This window comes from Nelumbo lutea, chromosome 4, assembly GCF_056320005.1.
Source record: "Nelumbo lutea isolate HS-2025 chromosome 4, American lotus-T2T, whole genome shotgun sequence".
Taxonomy (NCBI): Eukaryota; Viridiplantae; Streptophyta; class Magnoliopsida; order Proteales; family Nelumbonaceae; genus Nelumbo; species Nelumbo lutea.
Window position 1 is genome coordinate 717,078 of NC_142687.1, and position 21,043 is coordinate 738,120.

Genomic DNA, 21,043 nt, shown 5'->3' on the forward strand with positions numbered 1-21,043 from the left:
CTCAAATAAAGCTTCTTCTCTTGTGTGGATATACTTCAGAGATGAAGTTGTTTCCACACTTGTGCTGAAAGATCTTAAATATTTTTTATTTTGAATAGTTTCAAGAAGCTTGATGAAGCAGTTAAAGCTCTTACAAATATTATTCTTGAAAATGATTTTTATGATTTTACCTATTCTGTAATCCTTTTAAATTAATTGGGATTATTTTCTATCAGGGAGCATGGGTGCTAAAACCAAGAAATTCAAAACCAACATCAGTTGTCCATTTCATTGGTGGTATTTTTGTTGGAGCTGCCCCTCAGCTTACCTACCGTTTGTTTCTGGAACGCCTTTCAGAAAAGTAAGTGGTTTTTTACTATTTATTACTTATAATTTGCTTTAGAATATCACTTTTTGGTAATCATAGTTCATGGTACATCATGCATTTGATAATATGATTTATGGTAATCTTGGAAGTTACATTTAGTTAGTTTAGATAAAAATGTCTAATATTTTTTGTTTGGTAATAGAAAATGGAAATTTTACTAAAAGGAAAATAAAGGAGACAATAGGTAAAAATCACCTAGGAAAATAAGTGTAAGACCATTTAGGATAATACTTGATAGGCTAATCTTGCACCTGCTCACAGTCCCTGGGTTTTTATAAGATGGCTTGGCCCAGGGACCACTTAATGTAAGGGTTGGGCCCATAGGGTCCATGTGATGGGCTCAAGGGGTCACTGAACTTTTCAGTGAATTCGGTTGGGCTGAACCCATGTGGCTGGTGTGTAGATCAATGCTTGGGTCCCACGCCATACAAAAAAGCCCATCTGGGCAACAGATTGGAAACTAGTTAAACACTGAACACTTAATGGGCCAAAAGCCCATTACGAGTTGGGCTGATATGATCACCCATCTATGGGGCGAATCTGAGATGTTAGTAAAAGGATTGGGTTTTTTACCTTATCTACTCTAGGAGACCAAATTCAAATCAGATTTGAATCTGGTAACTTCCTGATAAGATCAGGAGTAAACTAACTTAATCTGCAGATAGGATTAAGATAATCCCTTATCCAAATATTGATTTGGATTGGGACAACTCCTAATAAGGAGGTTTTCTTAATCAAGAAGAAAGGAGGAGACACCCATTCGAAAGATCAGATTTCGAACCAAGGTTTTAACAGTAAGCAAGAAAGCTTTTTGCATACAGAGATTAGATCTCACAAAACTCCAGAGAGAAGAAAAGTTGTTCGGCCATCTTCATCCCAGGAGTTCTCCTCCAGCCGCCGCCATTCCCTCTTGCAAGATTCGATCTTTGCAGAAGAAAGAAGTCAAGAAATTACTTCTTGACATTAGTCTTGCAGAAAAGACTGAAAAGGATTCGGTGTTCAGAGTTTCCAGTGGGTTCTTGCGAAGGATCCAATGTGTAGGACGCACCCTACTGGTTCCGTTCCATCCACATCTGTGTCATCTTCAGCAGGAGCGGATCTTGGTGTCTTCTTTGGGTGTGAACACCAACTTTGGGAGATACTGTTTCTCTGGATTAGGTATAATCCTCCCTATTTCTTTTGGTTCAGATCTTGTTCGATTATGGTTCAAGTAGAATCCTTGAATATTGTATTCTAAATTTAGGGAATATGATTCCCAGTTGGGAGAAGGTAGGAAAATTTTTGAAATTCGCCCATCCATTCCGCACACTTCATGGCGTCCATTAGATGGATCCTACCATTCTTTCATAAACTACTTACAACAACCTTTATGGGTCAATGGGAACCTATATTTTACTATCCATATTGATAATAGTGCTGCAGACTATTTGGTGGAGCTGACTATAGACTGATGGCACTTCAGGTTTGAGAAATTCTTTGGTTGTGCTTGTTGGAAAAACTTGGTATTGCATATGAGAAGCCGCATTGATGTTGTATTGGGTAAAGGTAATCAGTTCACTATGCTCACAAAGTGGTAGTCAACTATTATGTGTTTGGTGGCCCTTGCCAAAATGCAGCCTCTTAGCATGTTCCAAGATCTCTTTAGCATTGTCTAAGAACATAAAGTTAACATTAATCTTCAGTCCATACTATTCCATATCCATGTCATGATTTGTGCATTCTTGTACCCAATCGTCATACCCAAAACTACCATCCAATGGCTTCTCATCATATGGAAGGTGATATTGTAACTTATTTGCATTAAATCTCTCTAATAAAATAAGTGAGGGTGGGCCTCTCACCTTGCTCTTCCAATTCTCTTTTCTCTTTACATTAAATCTCTCCTTTTTTTTTTTTGCTAAACCCTAAGAAACTCATTATTGTTACCTATGAGAAAAAGAAACAAATCACTAAATATATCATCTTGAGAATGGAGACATCATTGAAATTTTCCATGGTCTTTACTGCAATGAGTAATCCTTATGAGCTTCCTCCAAGCATAAAGATCTTATGTCAGGCAGAGAATAAACTTCCTATAACACCTTATGGGAAAAGGGATGTGTACTTAGCTACCAGGACAAAGGGGTATTGTTTCTGTAGAGAAGGATAGGTTGTTTATTCTTTGTTGTAATGGGCCTTAATCTGGGCTTATTCTTTCTTATGTTATGTCTTTTTAATTTTCTGCCCAACTAAGGACTTCTCTGTAAATTACCAAAGTTTAACTTAATAAAATAGAATTAAGGGTGTAAGAGAAGAGATTATGTTCGAAAATCTCTCTCTGAACCCAAGTTGTCGTCACCTTCTTCTTCATCTTCTCTCCTCTTGAAATCTGATTTCTGCTACTTTCTTTTGATTTTTTGCATATTTCAAAACAGTCCTTTCTTCTTAAAAGGTTGTTTTTCTTCTTGGTATTAGAGCAGGCTCATTTTTTTCCCTTTTTTCACCTTTTTTTCCCATACACAATGTGTTGGAGAACTGAATCGTATGAATAGTTAAAGACACCTTTTTCAGCCTAGTTGTTAGTAGTTTCTGGAGAGAAGAGGACTGGCTTTGTCGCCCCCTTGACAGATTCAAGTGTGTTGCCCGAAACCCTAACTTTCTGGAGAAATCTGATTGCGGGCCCCACAGGGTGTGACCTGGGCGCTCAGTGACTTAAGGCTTTCTCATTCTCCTTCTTGAAGATCGAATCAATTGGATTGGTGTTCTGTGAAGTCTACAAGGAGCGGCTGAATTTTCTCTGTTTCTCCCTACTTCCGGGTGTGACGCAGATTACTGGTACGGCTGCATAGAGGTTGGCTCACAGCACAGTTTTGTTCTGTCTTCATTTGGTGTTTTTTGAAGCTGTTTGAAATCATTTTTGAAGTGTTTAAGAAGATGAACTCCTCAGACCTTGAACACAAGCATGTTGCTGAATCAGGACAGGTTCCGGGAGCCTCTGTAGACTCTCTACTAGTTGTGACCACAGTCAAGCTGGATGGAACTAATTATCTGGCTTGGTCACTGTTGTACAGGAAGAAGAGAGGAAGGGATAGAGGAGAGGAGAGATGAGAGGACTGAGAGCCCAAAAAGATATTGTAGGCGGCGCAGTATGTTATATTTATACTAGGGCGACAACAACTAAACATAAAGAGAAGTAAAAGTACAATAGTACCCCTGCAGTACTATACATATAAAAAATAACATCCGTTACATCTGTTAACACTCTCCCTCAAGTTGGAGCATAGATATCAATCATGCCCAACTTGTCACATAAATCATGATGTCTTGAGTGGTGTAGTCCTTTTGTAAAGATGTCTGCAAGTTGGTCCTCAGAGCTAACATAGGGAGTACACACTTCGCCTGTGATGACTTTCTCTTTGATAAAATGTTTGTTGACTTCGATGTGTTTTGTTCTATCATGTAGAATTGGGTTAGCAACAATGTTTATGGCTGCTTTGTTATCACAAAATAGGGTCATAGGCCTATCCACAGGAAAACCCAACTCACTCAACAGATTCTTTATCCACATACTTTCAGCCACTCCATGAGCCATTGCTCGATATTCAGCTTCAGCACTGGATCTAGCCACTACACTTTTGCTTTTTACTTCTCCAGGTAACTAGGTTTCCTCCTATAAAGGTGTAGTAGCCACTAGTAGACTTTCTGTCATTTAGAGATCCAACCCAATCTGCATTAGTATACACTTCAACTTTCAAATGCCCGTGTCTTTGAAACAACCAGCCAACACCTAGAAACCTTTTAAGATATCGGAGGATTCTTTCTGCTGCTTCAAGATGAGTGGACATAAGTATAGGTGCATGCATAAACTGGCTAAGGACACCAACAACATAAGCAATGTCTGGGCGGGTCATAGAAAGATATAACAATCTCCCTAGTCTCTGAAACTGCTTCATATCCTTGATAGGTTCACCTTGGCTGTCACCTAATTTATGGTTAGGATCACTGGGAGAGTCAACTGGCTTCACTCCCATTTTTCCAGTATCCTGGAGTAAATCAAGGACATACTTCCTTTGGGAAATGAAGATGCCCTTTATTGAGCTGGCAACTTCAATTCCAAGGAAGTATCTTGGAGGCCCTAGATCCTTTACTTCAAACTGTGTGGCAAGAAAACTCTTCAACCTCTGGATTTCATCCTTCCAGTCACCAGTGACAATTATATCATCAACATATACTATCAAAGCAACAATTTTACCTTCTCCTCTTTTCACAAACAGTGTGTGATCAGATTGACATTTCTTGTATCCTGTTAGAATGTTAGAGTGATGTTTGGCTGATAAGAGTTCTTATTAGCCCATTCTTATGTTTAACTTATCTTGTAACTGGGCTTGTGTTAATGGGCCTGGGCCTAATCCTGTTTAATGATTTAAGTCATCTGGGTGTCCCATCACTAATCAGGGGCATCCTAGTAATTTCTTGTACCTTGTACCATATTCATCTATAAATAAAGGACTGGTCGACTGGATAGAATAGTTCGACATTCTCTTCAGTTTTGTGATTCTCTTCTCCTCCTTGCTACTTCGAGTATTGCTCTTCAGATTACATGGTATCAGAGCATTAGCTCCTTCTTGGTTTCAGCAGGCGCACTCTTTTCTCTTGCTGTCCTTTCCTTTTCTCTCTTCCTTTTCTGGGTTGCTGCAGTGAAGACCTAGGAGTGTAAGAGAGTAAAGCAAGTTCGAACCTAGGGTTTCTCTTGGTTGTAGGACTCAAGGGAAGTAAGACCCAGAAGTAGATGTCCTACTAGATTACACCAGCAAGTAGTAGCTATTGGGCTACTAAGAGAGCTCTGTATAGGACAGACCTGGTTGAGGGCTGATTCAGCAGTCCTAGCACTAGCCGAGAGGGGGAGAACTTCCTCTACAGTTGCAGCTTCGTGCTCCAGCAAGACTTGTGCAGAACAAGTGGTAAGGACTTAGCTCCTTCAACTTCGGTTGCAGTCTTGGTGCATCAGAACAAGTGGTAAAGACTTAGCTCCTTCAACTTCAGTTGTAGTTTCGGTGCATCAGCTTCTACAGTTGCAGTCTTGGTGCATCAGCAAGACTCTTACAGAACTGCGGCAACCTCAGTTACAAATTTTCTTCAGGTCGGTTATCAGCCCTACTCTTGGACTGAACTGGTTCAGTTACAGACCTTTACCTTTTACCAGAACTGCGGCAACTTTTGCACCACACAGTTGCAGCCTTAAACTTTTACCAACACTGTGAACTGGTTCAGTTACAGACCTCTACTTGCTACTGTACCCGTACTGTGAACACAGTGACCAATTTGGCCAGTTCTTAACAGAATCACCTATAGTACTGTGAACAACTCTTGGACTAAAGTCAAGATGTCCACACTATTCGGTGAAGTTTCCTCTAGAGATAACAGACCTGTTACAAGGTCCTCAAACCTGGAAAACCCTAATCTGCATAGCTTGCAGATTACAAGTATGCTGCTAGATGAGTATAACTTCAAAGAGTGGTCTGTCTCAGCAATGCTGTTCATTACCTCTCGTGACCTCACAGGCTATTTGGATGGAGACAAGAAACAACCAGAAATTGGCAGTCCTGAATACACCGTGTGGCGCAAGGAAAATGCCACAGTCATGTCTTGGTTGCTGGCCTCTATGACTCCTAGGGTGGCCAGAACTGTTCATCATTTCCCCACAACTGCTAAAATTTGGGAGAAAGTATCTAAGACATATGGCCAGAAAAAGAACAATGCTAGAATCTACAGGCTGAACCAAGACATTGCAGCCCTAAGGCAAGGAGACATGTCCGTGGCAACCTACTTTGCAACATTGGAAGGCCTCTGGGAAGAGCTTGACCACCATTTGATCTTGGATTGGGAAAATGCTAATGATAAGGGGAGGCATCATAAGCAGATTGAGGAGGGCAGAGCCTTCAAGTTTCTGGCGGGTCTTGACCCTGTATATGAAGGTATAAGGTCACAGATTCTAGGGAGAGATGAATTACCTGAGCTTCACCATGTCTACTTACCTGGTGAGGAATGAAGAAGTAAGGAGAAAGGAGATGCAAGTTGACTTCCAGACACAGTCAACAGAACTACCTAGAGAACATTCAGCCTTAGTCTCCACTAAGGGGAATAGATTTTCAGACAAGAAGTCCCTCAAGTGTACACATTGTGGTGGTGAGAAACACACAAAGGAGAAATGTTGGGTCTTGTACCCTCATCTGAAGCCAGCTGCTCTGAGAAAGGACAAAAGGCAACATAAGGGCCACATAGCAAGTGGGAATCTTGCCACCAACAACAGTAGTGACAACTCACAGAGTATTCAGACAGTGTCATCTTCCACCGCAAGGTAGGCTGCCGACTCCTCTGGACCAAGTACTTTGGGCTTCACAGCTAGTGAGGTAGAGGTTCTCAGCCGGGCTTTAGCCCGTCTGAAGAACAATTCTTTAGCTTCCACCTCTCTTGCCAAATCAGGTACAACCTCTGCATTTAGTGCATCTAGTTCCATTAATTCTACCTCTTGGGTGATTGATTCAGGAGCCACTGACCATATGACACATATGTCCTCCTTATTCTCCACATATCATCTGTTGTCTGGCCAGGATAAGATGAGAGTAGCCGATGGGTCCCTCTCCACCATCTCTGGAAAGGGGGTGGTTGACCTAAGCAAGGATCTCTCTCTTAAATCAGTCCTACATGTTCCTAGTCTTACCTCAAATCTGTTGTTTGTTTCAAAGCTTACAAAAAACTTGAACTGTAGTATAACTTTCTTTCCTTCTCATTGTGTCTTCCAGGACAGATTGACGAGGAGAACGATTGGGAGTGGTCATGAGTATGGGGGCCTCTACTATTTTGATGAAGATGTCAGCTCAGCCTTGCAAGCTTCTACTACTAGTCCGGAAAGTGTGGAGTCAATAGCTAGGCTGCACTTGTGGCATGCTAGCGTAGGTCATTTGTCTTTTTCTTCCTTAGCAATGTTGTTTCCCGAATTACGTAAGGGCATTATGAGTCAGAGTTTAATTTGTGATGTGTGTCAAATGTCAAAACAATGTAGATCAATGTATCCAATTTCTAGTAATGAAAATTCAAGCCCCTTTTGATTTGGTTCATTCTGATGTTTGGGGTCCTTCACCCATTGTTTCCATTGATGGCTTCCGTTACTTTATCAGTTTTATTGACCATTATTCTCGGTGCACATGGATTTATCTGTTGAAAGGATGTGAAGAAGTTCCCCGGATAACTATGATGTTTTGCAAGATGGTTGAAACACAATTTGATAAAAAGATCAAGCAATTCCGTTCAGACAATGCAGCTGAATACTTTGAAATATCCCTGAACTCATTCATGGAAGATGCACGCATGTTACATCAATCATCATGTGCTTACACCCCTCAGCAAAATGGGGTTGCTAAGCGCAAGAACAGGCATCTATTGGAGACAGCTCGAGCCCTTCTTTTCCAGCACAATGTGCCCATGCAATATTGGTCTCAAGCTGTTCTTACTGCATCTTACCTGATAAATCGGATGCCATCTAAGGTACTGGGTATGAAGACCCCTTTCTCTATTTTGTGTCCCACTCTTCCAGAATTTCCTCTTCCCCTGCGGGTTTTTGGTTGTACATGCTTCATACATGTGAAAGATCCAAAGAAGACCAAGCTGGATCCTAAGGCTACAAAGGGAATATTTTTGGGGTACTCTCCTATGCAGAAAGGGTATAAGTGTTATGATTCTGTCTCCAAGAAAAAATATGTCACTAGGGATGTAGTCTTTTTTGAGTCTCAACCCTATTTCCAGTCTTCTCAGAATCCTCTTCAGGGGGAGAGTAGTGGGTTGGAAGAGGATTCTCATTCTCCCTTCTTTTTTGTTCCCATTTCATCACCTTCCACTACTACTAGCTGTAACATTCCGGGTCAACCTAGTGAGACTTCCACTATGCCAGTTGCTTCTCCAGATTTGGCTGATGCTCCTGAAGGTTCCAGTAAACAAGAAAAAGAGATACTTACATACAGTAGAAAGAAGAAGGCCCCTCAACCTCATGATTGCAACCAGTTGAACTCAGATCAATGTCTCTGCAATCCAAGGTAATTCTGATTCACTCAATTCAGATTTGGATCTTCCTATTGCTCTCCGTAAGCCTGTTCGTTCTTGTACCACTCAGCATCCCATAGCCGATTATGTTTCTTACTCACACTTATCCCCTGCCTATCATTCCTTTGTGTCTGCCCTTTCCTCTGTATGTGTCCCTTCCAGATATTCATAGGCGGCATCTGATCCGAGGTGGAAAGAAGCCATGAATGAGGAGATGAAAGCCCTAATGAAAGCAAGGACATGGGAATTGGTGGACCTGCCAGAAGGGAAAGGCACTGTTGGGTGCAAATGGGTATTCACAGAAAAGCACAGGGAAGATGGGTCAATTGAGAGGTACAAGGCCAGACTTGTGGCAAAGGGATTTACACAAAAGGAAGGAATTGACTACAAGGAAACCTTTGCCCCAGTAGCAAAGCTCAACACAAGGAATTGACCAATCCGAAGACTGGCACTCGGTATGTCTCAATGGATGTCACCTTTGATAAGCTTTCTTCTTTTTATGGTTCTTCTCTAGAGAGACATTGTCCAAAGGGGGAGGATTTGTCACAGGTGTTTGCTCTTCCTCTTCCTGTCCTAGTTGAGTCTTTTGCTGAGTCTCTTCCTCCTTCAAATGAATCAAGGATCAGACACTTCACTTTCATTCCAGTGTTCCTATTCCTCCTCCTTTACCTCCTCGCCCTCTTTTTAATCCCAGATTGTATCAATGGCAAAGAACCAGAAATGAGCAGGTTGTTTCCCCTACAACACATGAGCCTCATGTACTTCCAGTTACAAATGAGACAATAGGTACTGTTACAGCCCCTTTGGAGCCATCTTTCCCAGACCTTGATATCCCCATTGCTATTAGGAAAGGAAAAAGGAAGTGTACTACACATTGCATTTCCAAACACCTTTCTTATAGTTTGCTCTCTCCTTCATATTTTGTGTACCTTTCTTCTGTTGCTTCTAACTCAATTCCCAGGTCTGTGTCAAAAGCTCTTAATATTCCAAAATGGAGGGATGCTATGAGAATAGAAATTGATGCCCTGCACAAGAATGACACTTGGGAAGTAGTTGATTTGTTTGAAAGGAAGGATCCAGTAGGCTGTAAGTGGGTCTTTATTATCAAATATCATACTGATGGCACCATTGAAAAGTACAAGGCTAGGCTGGTTGCAAAAGGCTATACACAGACATATGGAATTGATTATCTGGAAACATTTGCCCTTGTTGCCAAGATGACTTCTGTGAGAGTTCTGCTATCTTTGGCTGCACACTCAGACTGGCCACTTTATCAACTAGATGTAAAGAATGCATTTCTGAATGGAGAATTACATGAGGAGGTCTATATGTCTCTTCTGTAGAGAAGATGGGCCGAATGGCCCATAGGTTGTCTATCCTTTCATATGTTTATATTCTTTTCTGTAGTGGGCCTTATTCTAGGCCCATTCTTCCTATGTTATGTTCTTTTAATTTCTTGCCCAACTAAGGGCCTCTTTGTAAATTATTCAAGTTTAACTTAATAAAACAGTGTTAGGGTGTAAGGGGGAAGATTAAGGTCCGAATCTCTCTCTCTCAAAACCATTATTGCCACCATCTTCTTCTTCATCTCTTCTTCCTTAGAAGAATTATTTTATGCTATTTTCTCTTGATTCCTACATCTATCCTAAACAGTCATCTATTCTCAAGGATTGTTTTTCTTCTTGGTATCAGAGCAGGCCTAAACTTGACTTGGGCTCTCATGTAGGTGTTGTCCAGCCGACTACATGAGAGTTGTTCTAGGGTTGGAAGCTTCAGCTTGAGTCGCCTGATTCTTGGAGGTCATTGGAGATTCAAGAAGGTGCCCAAGATTCAAATCTCTTGGAGAGTGGTCCGGTGACCAAGAAGAATCAGAGAAAACAGGTCGGTTTCTGATTTAGAGCTTTCATCAGAGATTGTAAGTTGTGCTCAGTAGTTTCTAGGTTGCTTTTACTATTCTGGACTATTGAAGTATCCGAAGTTTCTTTGGAAACAGTACAACTATTCGGCTGCTCTTTTAGTTTGGTTTAGCCCAGAAATTTCTGGGTTGGTTTCATATTTTTTTCTGGACTGTCAAGTAGCTGAAATACCTCAGGAATCAATACTGCTGGTTATTGTTTCCCTTGAACTGTTTTTGGGCCCCTGTACGGACTGTTCTTTGGGCTGTTTTTATTTTTGACAGTATAGTATTCTCTACTGCCCACTTTGTGTTTGTAAAAAGGCCTCTTCACCAGTACGGACTGTTCTTTGCTCCTTTTGGGGTACTGTTTGGTCAATACCTAGAATTTCTGTTTAGAAAAGGAGCCTGGACTGGGTGCTCAGTGTTTTGGAGGTTTTCTGATTTTATTTCTTGAAGGCCGAACCAAGTTGGTTGGTGTCTCGTGTAGTCAACAAGGTGCTACTTCTATTTCTGCTTCTCACAGCTTTCGGGTGTGACTCAAATTTGTGATACTGCTGCTTTGAGGCAGGTTTAACACTGTCCTTGTTCATCCTCATTCGGTGTTTTTGTTTTGAAGTTAGCTGAAATCTTTTTGAAGTGTTTAAAGAGATGAACTCCTCAGAGATTGAAGACAAGAATGTTGCTGAATTCGGACAGGTTCCAGGAGTTTCTGTTGATTCTTTACTGACTGTGACCACAGTCAAGCTGGATGGAACTAATTATCTGGCATGGTCACAATCGGTAAAGATTCATATCTGTAGTAAAGGAAAGTGGGGTTTTATCTCTAGGAGCAAGAAGGCTCCCTCAGAAGATGATCCATCTTATGAGAAGTGGATGCAAGAGAATTATACTGTTATTGGGTGGCTTGTGAACTCAATGCAGCCACAGATTAGCCAGCACTATTTGTGGATGAATTCAGCAAAGGAAATATGGGATAGTGTTGCAGAAACCTATTCCCAAAAATTAAATGTGGCTAGAGCTTACAAGTTCAAAAGTGATGTGAAGAATTTAAGACAGGGGGAGAAGCCTTTGGCTGTATACTTCTCAACACTGAAGTCTTTGTGGCAAGAAATAGACTTGATAGAAGTTGTAACCTGGGACACCACTAATAATGCAGAGACCTACAAGAAACTAGTTGAAAGAAACAGGGTGTTTGAATTCTTAACCTGGCTAAACCCAGAGCATGATATTACAAAACATTATATTTTATCCAAGGAGAATGTCTCACTATCACAAGCATATGCATTGGTAAGTAGTGAAGAGAGCAGAAGGATTGTCTAGGTTCAAGGGGCTGGTCTAAGTGATCACTTTGCTAATATGGGAGTGAAACCCAAAGGAGTTGTAGGCACTTCTACTGGCTCAGGGAAAAAAGAGGTTGTATGTGAGTACTGTAAAAGGCCAAAACACACTAAAGACAAGTCTTGGAAATTACATCCTGATCTTGTTCCTCTTCGGTTTCAGAAGAAACATGTAGTAAAAGGGCAGGGAGTGCTAATGCGGCTGTTGGTCCAGATTGTGACAAGTACCATATTGAAGAGATGATTGCTTGTGCACAGTTAGCAGCCATGAAAGCAGAATATGAGAAGTTTGGGAGGATGATCAGTCACCTAGAGGGTGTGACTTCTTCTTCCAACCCTTCAGGAAATTCAACCTCTTCTACATTTGTTCATTTAGGTATAAGGGCTTCTGCCAATCATGCAACAATTTCAGGTAATCTTAAGATCCCTTGGATTATTGATTCAGGTGCTTCTGATCATATGATCAACCTTTCTACCTTGTTTGTTTCATATGATTTGCTTCCTGGACATGACAAAATCACCCTAGCCGATGGTTTTCTTGCCTCTATCTCTGGCAAGGGGACCATCAAGGCTACAGATTCCTTGTTCCTACCTTTTGCCCTTCATGTACCTAGACTAAATACAAATTTGTTATCTGTAAGTAGTCTAACTTAGTCATTAAACTGTTGTGTAACGTTCTTTCCTTCCTACTGTGTTTTTCAGGATTTGGAGTCTCGGAAGGTGATTAGGAGTGGCCATGAAGCGAATGGAATATAACTGCTTGATACTCCGGGACAGTGCCTTGAACAACCCGGAAATATTGCTTTTGGGTCTATATCTTCAGAGTTTATCAGTCGAGTTATGTTATGTCATTTTCATTTAGGTCATCTTTCCTTTTCTGCATTGAAGTTGATACACACTTCATTCGAGAAAGAGTGGCTTCGGGTGAAGTATGTCTTCTGTTAGAGTTAGCCGAATAAGGGTAGATTAGTCATCTCACCTTGGTTAAGTTATGAGCTTATGTGGCAGTCTTATTAGAGGTTCTCTGTCCCATACTTAAGTAGGGGCAGTTTAGTCCTTGTACATTTAATTAGAAGCCTAATCACTATTAAGAGGTCGACTGATAGGGTTTAGCTATCAAGTTCAACAGTTCTTTCATCTTCTTCTTCTTCTCTTCTCTTTCTTCTTCTCCTTACTGGTTCGGACGACAGTAGCTACAGTAGCTACAGTAGCTACAGTAAAAACATGATATCAGAGCGTGACAACTTCAGTTCGTGACCTGTTTCAGTTCGTGACAACTTCAGTTCGTGCTTCAGTTCTCTCATTTTCTTCTTTGGGCTGTCAATGGAGAAAAGTGGTTCGTCTCAGGCCTGAAACATCACAACTCTTTTTTTTTTCTGGTGCACAGAACCTTCTTTCCTACGAAAACAACTTCAGTAGTGAATGGTTGGCTGAAGCTCTCAAGCAAAGGTTGGTTATCTCTCCTCTGTGTGCTGTTGGTATTTATGGGTTGAAAATCTTCAAGAACTTGAGAGGACTGATCAGAACCTAGAGAACTAAGTTGGTTGTTGCCCTGGTTCTTGGAAAATTTCCAAAACAAGCTGTGTTTACAGTGACCAAATGGTGTAAGGGCTGCTACTATAGGTGGCCGAATGGTGCAAGGTGTAATGCAATGGTACTAGTTAAGTTTTTGTTGGTCTTGTGGTGCCCTCTTAAAAACGTTAAAGCAGGTCTGTATTGTGTGTGACAGCTATGGCTGTGTGGTGGTGCTTGTAATGCACAAACTCTTGACAGCAGTAGTGGTGTGACAGCTAGTTGAGTAGTTGTAAGAGAGCTTGCATGTGGTTAGTAAGTGCTGAATTAATGTCGGTGTAGTCTGTGCTTTTTTTTTTTGTGAAATCAGTAGTGGTGTGGATAAGAACAAAGGCGTGTGTATCTATCATTGTGTTTAGGGACTGCTGTAGTTCTGGAACATCAAACTCTTGACAGCAGCACTTAGTTGGTGATTGGGAATTCAGATTAGAGGCAGCATTGAAAGAGTATCATGGCAGCAATGGGAGATGGTTGTAGTGATCAGAAACCTAGTGTGGTGGTTTCCTCTGACTATCTAGGTGTATAGATGACCTCAATTAAACTGAATGGTGAGAACTATGTTCCATGGGCCAAGTCGGTGGAAGTTTTTCTCAAGGCAAAGAGAAAAGTGAAGCATGTGAAAGATGATAAACCACCGGCTGACTCTCCAGGGTTTGATGATTGGGAACAGGAGGATGCTCAAATCATGACATGGCTATGGAACAGTATGGAACCCAAAATAAGTGCCAACTTCATGTTCTTAGATACGGCTAAGGACATATGGGAACATGCCAAGAAGCTGTATTCTGGGCAAGATAATACTACAAGGGTATATCAGCTCTATCAGGAGTACTTTGGTCTGCAACAAGGAAATAAAACCCTAGAAGAGTACTATGCCAGTATGAAGAACCTCAGAAATGAACTCAATGTCTATCATCCTCTCACTCCAGATGTTAAGGTTCAGCAACAACAGAGGGAACAAGTAGATGTCACAAAGTTCTTAGTGGGGTTGAAATCAGAGTATGAACTAGTTAGAGCCCAAATATTGGGGGGCTCTACCCTTCCTACACTTGAGGAAGTGTTTGCTCGGCTTCGTAGGATTTCTTTGGAACAGATAGAGAATCCCAAACAGTCTGATAGATCAGCTTTTGTAACAGCCAGAGGAGGTGGATGTGGTACGAAAGGGGGAGGACATGCCTCCCGAGGAGGTCGTGGTGGTTCCATATTTGGCCGTGGTGGTGGTCGTGACTCAGGGGGAGGCCGTGGCAAAGAAAAAGGCAGCTCTACAAGGAAGTGTACCCACTGTGGCAGGGAAGGACATTCCGTAAATTTCTGTTATGATCTTCATGGCCGCCCTCCCTCTAAATGGGCCAATCATGCTATTGCTGGTGGGGTTGATGTCAGTGATAATCAACAGGCAGACCTAACTCCTTCCACATCTACATCTGTTTCCAGAAGGGAGATGGTGAGTGTACCGCGTGATGACTATGAGCGGTTCCTTCAGTCCACTTCACAGCACACTATTGCTACTCTTGCCCACTCAGGTATAACTTGCCTGTCATCTAAAACCTCTCATTGGATTATTGACTCTGGAGCCTCTGATCACATGACCGGGACTCCAGGTGTGTTCTCTTCCCTCTCTGAAACTTCCACATCTCAAACCGTTACCCTTTCCAATGGTTCCTCCTCTCCCATCTGTGGTGTTGGCAATGTTGACATGGCTTCTCTTTTTTTATCATCTGTTCTATATGTCCCTAAGTTTCCATTCAATCTTATGTCTGTTAGTAAATTAACCAAGACTCTTAACTGCTCTGTTACTTTTTTCCCTTCTTGTGTTTTTTCAGGATCTCAGGACGGGGAAGAAGATTGGTGGGGGGCATGAAGCTGGTGGATTGTATTACCTTGACGGTGGTGGATCGTCAGTTGCACTTCAGACTTCACTCACTCTTCTACAGTGGCATTGTCGACTGGGACATCCTTCTCTCAAGGCACTCAAGATACTAGTTCCGTCTTTGAGTCATTTGTCAGTGTTACAGTGTGAGTCGTGTCAGTTTGGGAAACATCGTCGTGTTTCCTTCAATCCTAGAGTTGAAAGTCGTATGTTGAGTCCTTTTGCTTTGGTTCATTCAGATGTTTGGGGCCCGATCAAAATAGTGTCTTATAATGGTTACAAGTATTTTGTCACTTTTATTGATGATTGTTCAAGAATGACATGGATTTATTTAATGAAAGAAATGAGTGAATCATTTTCCATTTTTCAAAAATTCCATGCTGAAATACGTACACAATTTGGTGTTCCAATCAAAGTTCTTCGTTCAGATAATGGTCGTGAATATTTTCTAACTTCCTTTCAACAGTATTTAGAACAGCATAGCATCATTCATCAAACTTCTTGTGCGTGTTTCCTTGAAAGAACCGTCATCTCCTTGAAATAGCTCGGTCTATTCTTCATCATATGAGTGTTCCTAAACGGTTTTGGAGTGATGCTGTACTTACTGCGTGTTTCCTCATTAATCGGATGCCCTCCTTTATTGTTCATGGTCGATCTCCCTTCTCTATCTTGTTTCCCACGTTGTCTCCCTTTCCATTAACACCTCGTATCTTTGGCTGTGTGTGCTTTGTTCACAATCTGAGTCCTGGAATAGACAAGTTGGATGCACGCTCCATTAAGTGTGTCTTTCTTGGCTACTCTCGAACTCAAAAAGGGTACAAGTGTTACAATCCCATTACTCGGAAGTGCTATGTCTGTTCTGATGTCACATTTTTTGAGTCTGTTCCCTTCTTCTCAGGAACCGAAGCATCTTCATCTCCACCTTTACTTCCTCTTCCTCTTTCGGTCAGTGATCCCGTTCCAGGTGTTCCTGTTGGAGTTGACTCGTCATCTCATCCAGTGCAGATCCCTACTAAACGACCACCAATTCGGCAAGTGTATACACGTCGAACGAGACCGGCCCCTCCTCCTGCTTCTACCTTGTCTGCGGATCCTGTCGTTGCTCCTGTTGCTGAACCTTCAGGACTTGACCTACCCATTGCCTTACGGAAAGGTAAACGTAGTTCTATTCTCCATTCCATTTCCAATTTTGTTTCAGTATCTTGCCTTTCCGCCTCACATCGCTATTTTGTTTCACTATTTTCATCTATTTCCATACCTAACAATGTCCAAGAGGCTCTTAGTTCACCTGGGTGGAGGCAGGCAATGGAGGAGGATGTCTCTGCTCTTCAACATACTCACACGTGGGAGCTCACTACGCTTCCCCCTGGTAAGCATGTTGTGGGTTGTAAATGGGTGTATACTATTAAATACTTGCCAAATGGTAGTGTGGAGCGTCTGAAAGCCAGACTTGTTGCTAAAGGGTAGTGTGGAGCGTCTGTCCGCGTGTTAATTTCCCTGGTAGTTATGTATGATAGGCCCTTATTTCGACTTGACATAAAAAATGCCTTCCTTCATGGTGACCTTATAGAGGAGGTATATATGGAGCAACCACCTAGGTTTGTTGCTCAGGGGGAGGCTGGTAAGGTGTGCAGACTGAAAAAGGCAATTTATGGGTTGAAACAATCGCCTCGTGCTTGGTTCGGGAAGTTTAGTGAAGTGGTGAAGAATTTTGGAATGAAACAATGCCAGGTTGATCACTCTGTGTTCAGCTATGACTCAGAAGCTGGAAAGATTTTATTAGTGGTCTATGTGGATGATATTGTCATTACTGGCAGTGACAAATTGGGGATCGACAAACTCAAGGTCTTTCTACAAAATCATTTTCAAACAAAAGACGTTGGGACATTGAAGTATTTCTTGGGTATAGAAGTTGCTAGATCAAGACAAGGTGTAAACCTGTGCCAAAGAAAATATGTTCTCTATCTATTGGACAAAACATGACTGTTAGGTGCAAAACCGGCTAAGACTCCTATGGAACCAAATGTTAAGTTGAGCGGTGATACAGGGGAAATATTTGATGATCCTAGAAGGTATGGACAACTAGTGGGGAAGCTGAATTATTTGACTATCACGAGACCAGACATCTCCTTTGCAGTCAGTGTGGTGTGCCAATTTATGCAGAACCCTCGTATATCTCACTGGGATGCAGTTCTTAGAATTGTAAGATATTTGAAGGGAGCTCCAGGCCGTGGGCTATTGTATAAACCAGGAGGAAAACTTGAAGTAGTTGGGTACACGGATGCAGATTGGGCGGGCTCTGTGTCTGATAGAAGATCTACTATAGGTTATTGCACATTTCTTGGAGGAAATCTTGTGACGTGGAAGAGTAAAAAGCAGACGGTTGTGGCTAGAAGCAGTGCTGAAGCCGAGTACAAAGCCATGGCACACACTACATGTGAATTAGTGTGGTTGAGGAATCTCCTACAAGAAATCGGGTTCCACATGGATAAACCTATGAAGTTGTACTGTGACAATCAAGTTGCGCTCCATATCTCATCCAACCCTGTTTTTCATGAGAGAACAAAGCACATAGAGATTGATTGCCACTTTGTGAGGGAGAAGGTTCTTACTGGAGAGATAAGCACAGAACATGTAAGCTCAGGTGATCAGTGGGCAGATTTGTTTACAAAATCCTTAAGCTCAGGGAGAGTGAACTATATATGTAACAAACTGGGATTATATGATATATATTCTCCAGTTTGAGAGGGAGTGTTAGAGTTAGCCGAATAAGGGTAGATTAGTCATCTCACCTTGGTTAAGTTATGAGCTTATGTGGTAGTCTTATTAGAGGTTCTCTGTCCCATACTTAAGTAGGGGCAGTTTAGTCCTTGTACATTTAATTAGAAGCCTAATCACTATTAAGAGGTCGACTGATAGGGTTTAGCTATCAAGTTCGACAGTTCTTTCATTTTCTTCTTCTTCTCTTCTCTTTCTTCTTCTCCTTACTGGTTCGGACTACTGTAGCTACAGTAGCTATAGTAGCTACAATAAAAACATCTTCCTTTCATCACCTCTGAAGGACAGCTAGAAGATTCTCTCACCAAGGGCATTCCCAAAGCAAAACTTCAGCATAATACTTGCAAGCTTGACATGATTGACATCTATGCTCAGCTTGAAGGGGAGTGTAGAGAAGATGGGCCGAATGACCCATAGGTTGTCTATCCTTTCATATGTTTATATTCTTTTCTATAATGGGCCTTATTCTGGGCCCATTCTTCCTATGTTATGTTCTTTTAATTTGTTGCCCAACTAAGGGCCTCTTTGTAAATTATTCAAATTTAACTTAATAAAACAGTGTTAGGGTGTAAGGGGAGAGATTAAGGTTCGAATCTCTCTCTCTGAACCATTATTGCAGCCGTCTTCTTCTTCATCTCCTCTTCCTTAGAAGAAGTATTTTCTGTTGTTTTCTTTTGATTCCTACATCTATCCTAAACAGTCCTCTATTCTCAAGGACTGCTTTTCTTCCTCTAGGGATGTATGAAATAGATATGAAAGGAAAGGTCTGCAGGCTGAAGAAATCTCTTTATGGACTCAAACAGTCCCCTAGAGCATGGTTTGAAAGGTTTAGGGCTGCTCTTGTTAGCTTTGGCTATGTACGAACACAGTCTGATCATACCCTCTTTGTGAAGAGGAGAGGATCCTTGGTTGTTTACCTGATTGTGTATGTTGATGATATTGTTGTGACTGGTAATGATGTCTCAGGAATCAATGATCTCAAATCTTTTCTTTATACAGAGTTTGAGATCAAAGATCTAGGGGAATTGAGATACTTTCTTGGCATAGAAGTTGCTATATCCAAGGATGGGATCCTTATCTCTCAGAGGAAGTATGTTCTTGATTTTCTCTCTGAAACAGGGAAGATGGGTGCTAGACCAGTTGCTACTCCTATCGATATGAGCCATAAACTCTTTGCGTCAGAAGGAACATTGTTAGAAGATAAGGGAGTCTTCCAGAAACTACTTGGAAAACTTCTTTATCTATGCATGACTCGGCCAGACATTGCATACGCTGTCAGTTGCATCAGTCAGTTCATGCATGCTCCTAGGGATACTCATATGGCAGCAGTAGAGCGGATTCTGTATTATTTGAAGGGCTCCCTTGGAAAGGGAATTCTATTTGCCAAGCATGAACATATGAAACTTGAAGCCTACACAGATGCTGACTAGGCTGGAAACATTGATGACAGAAGATCTATCTCTGGGTATGTAGCTTGGTGGTAGGTAATATTGTCTCTTGGAGAAGCAAGAAACAATCAGTTGTTGCTCGATCTTCAACCGAAGCAGAATACAGAGCCATGGCTCATGGAGTTTCTGAATTATTGTGGCTTAAATCATTGATGGAGGAACTGGGTATTGAGCATGATAAGCCAATGATGTTATACTGTGATAATCAGGCTGCTATCAACATTGCTCACAACCCAGTGCAACATGACAGAACTAAGCATATTGAAGTTGACAGACACTTCATTCGAGAAAGAGTGGCTTCTAGAGAAGTGTGTCTACCTTTCATCACCTCTGAAGGACAGTTAGCAGATTTCCTCACCATGGGCATTCCCAAGGCTAAACTTCAGCATGATACTGGCAAGCTTGGCATGATTGACATATATGCTCAGCTTGAGGGGGAGTGTAGAGAAGATGGGCTGAATGGCCCATAGGCTGTTTATTCTTTGTTATAATGGGCCTTAATCTGGGCTTATTCTTTCTTATGTTATGTCTTTTTAATTTTCTGCCCAACTAAGGGCTTCTTTGTAAATTACCAAAGTTTAACTTAATAAAATAGAATTAAGGGTGTAAGAGAAGATATTATGTTCGAAAATCTCTCTCTCTGAACCCAAGTTGCCACCACCTTCTTCTTCATCTTCTCTCCTCTTGAACTCTGATTTCTGCTACTTTCTTTTGATTTTTTGCATCTTTCTAAACAGTCCTTTCTTCTCAAAAAGTTGTTTTTCTTCTATTTCCAAGGCCCTATATGTTTAAATTTCCATATTCCTCTGTTGCATGTGGAAAATATAAATTTGTATTTCTTATCGAGTTAGTAGGGACGGCAATTTTCTCCATTTCCTCAATCCCCATGGGTATGGGGATGATTTTTCCCCACGGGGACTAGGATGGGGAAATGGTCGGGATCGGGAGAGCACTCCCCGCACCGTGGGGACCTCGATCCCCACCCCGTGGGGATCCCTAGTAATATATATGTATATATGTATGCGTGCATCTATATATATATATATATATATATATATGAATGTATGTTAATATTTTTAAAAATATGTTTGAATATATTTGAATCTTTTTTAATAGGATTGTAAATTTTAACTATTTTATTTTTAATTTTTAAATAAAATAAAAAACAAAAACAAAATGGTTGACATTATAAAAAATCACAGGGAGTGGGGATCCCCATGGGGATGGGGGTGGGGATAACCTTGTCCCCACTAATGGGGATGGGGACAGGGATGGGGATTTTTGTAGGGATGGGAATGGGGAGTGGCTCTCCGTCCCCAACCCGCCCCGTTGCCATTCCTACGAGTTAGTCATGTCTTCCATATCACATGTTCTCATATTTTTATCAATAACTAAAACTTTCACACCTGAGGGGGAGCAGATTGCTTTGGCAACAAAATGGAGTAGTGGCAGAATGAAGAAGAGTAATCCTCCTTCGAAGGATGATGATAAGGATAAACTGTGGTATACCTACTGCCAATGGCCCAAACACACTCATGAGACTTGTTGGGGCTTGGGAGTTGGTGGAGAAGCCAAGGTGGGCAACTAAGAACCATGGGTCCAATAAGAAACCTATTAAGAAGTACAATTCAGCCAACTTGGCTTATCCAGAGTCTCAAACCAATGGTTCAGCTTTTAGTTCATCTCAAATGCATTTCT

At 41.4% G+C, this 21,043-nt stretch overlaps 1 protein-coding gene across 2 annotated transcripts in view; it reads left to right on the forward strand.

Annotated features, from left to right (window-relative positions):
- Positions 1–21,043, forward strand: part of LOC148853284 (Gut esterase (DUF1350)) — a 106,721-nt gene that overhangs the window by 30,526 nt on the left and 55,152 nt on the right. For both annotated transcript variants that reach the window (XM_088983801.1, XM_088983802.1), the window contains exon 3: positions 216–340. In XM_088983801.1, the coding sequence (XP_088839927.1) occupies positions 216–340 (125 nt within the window). The remainder of the gene's footprint in view (positions 1–215; positions 341–21,043) is intronic.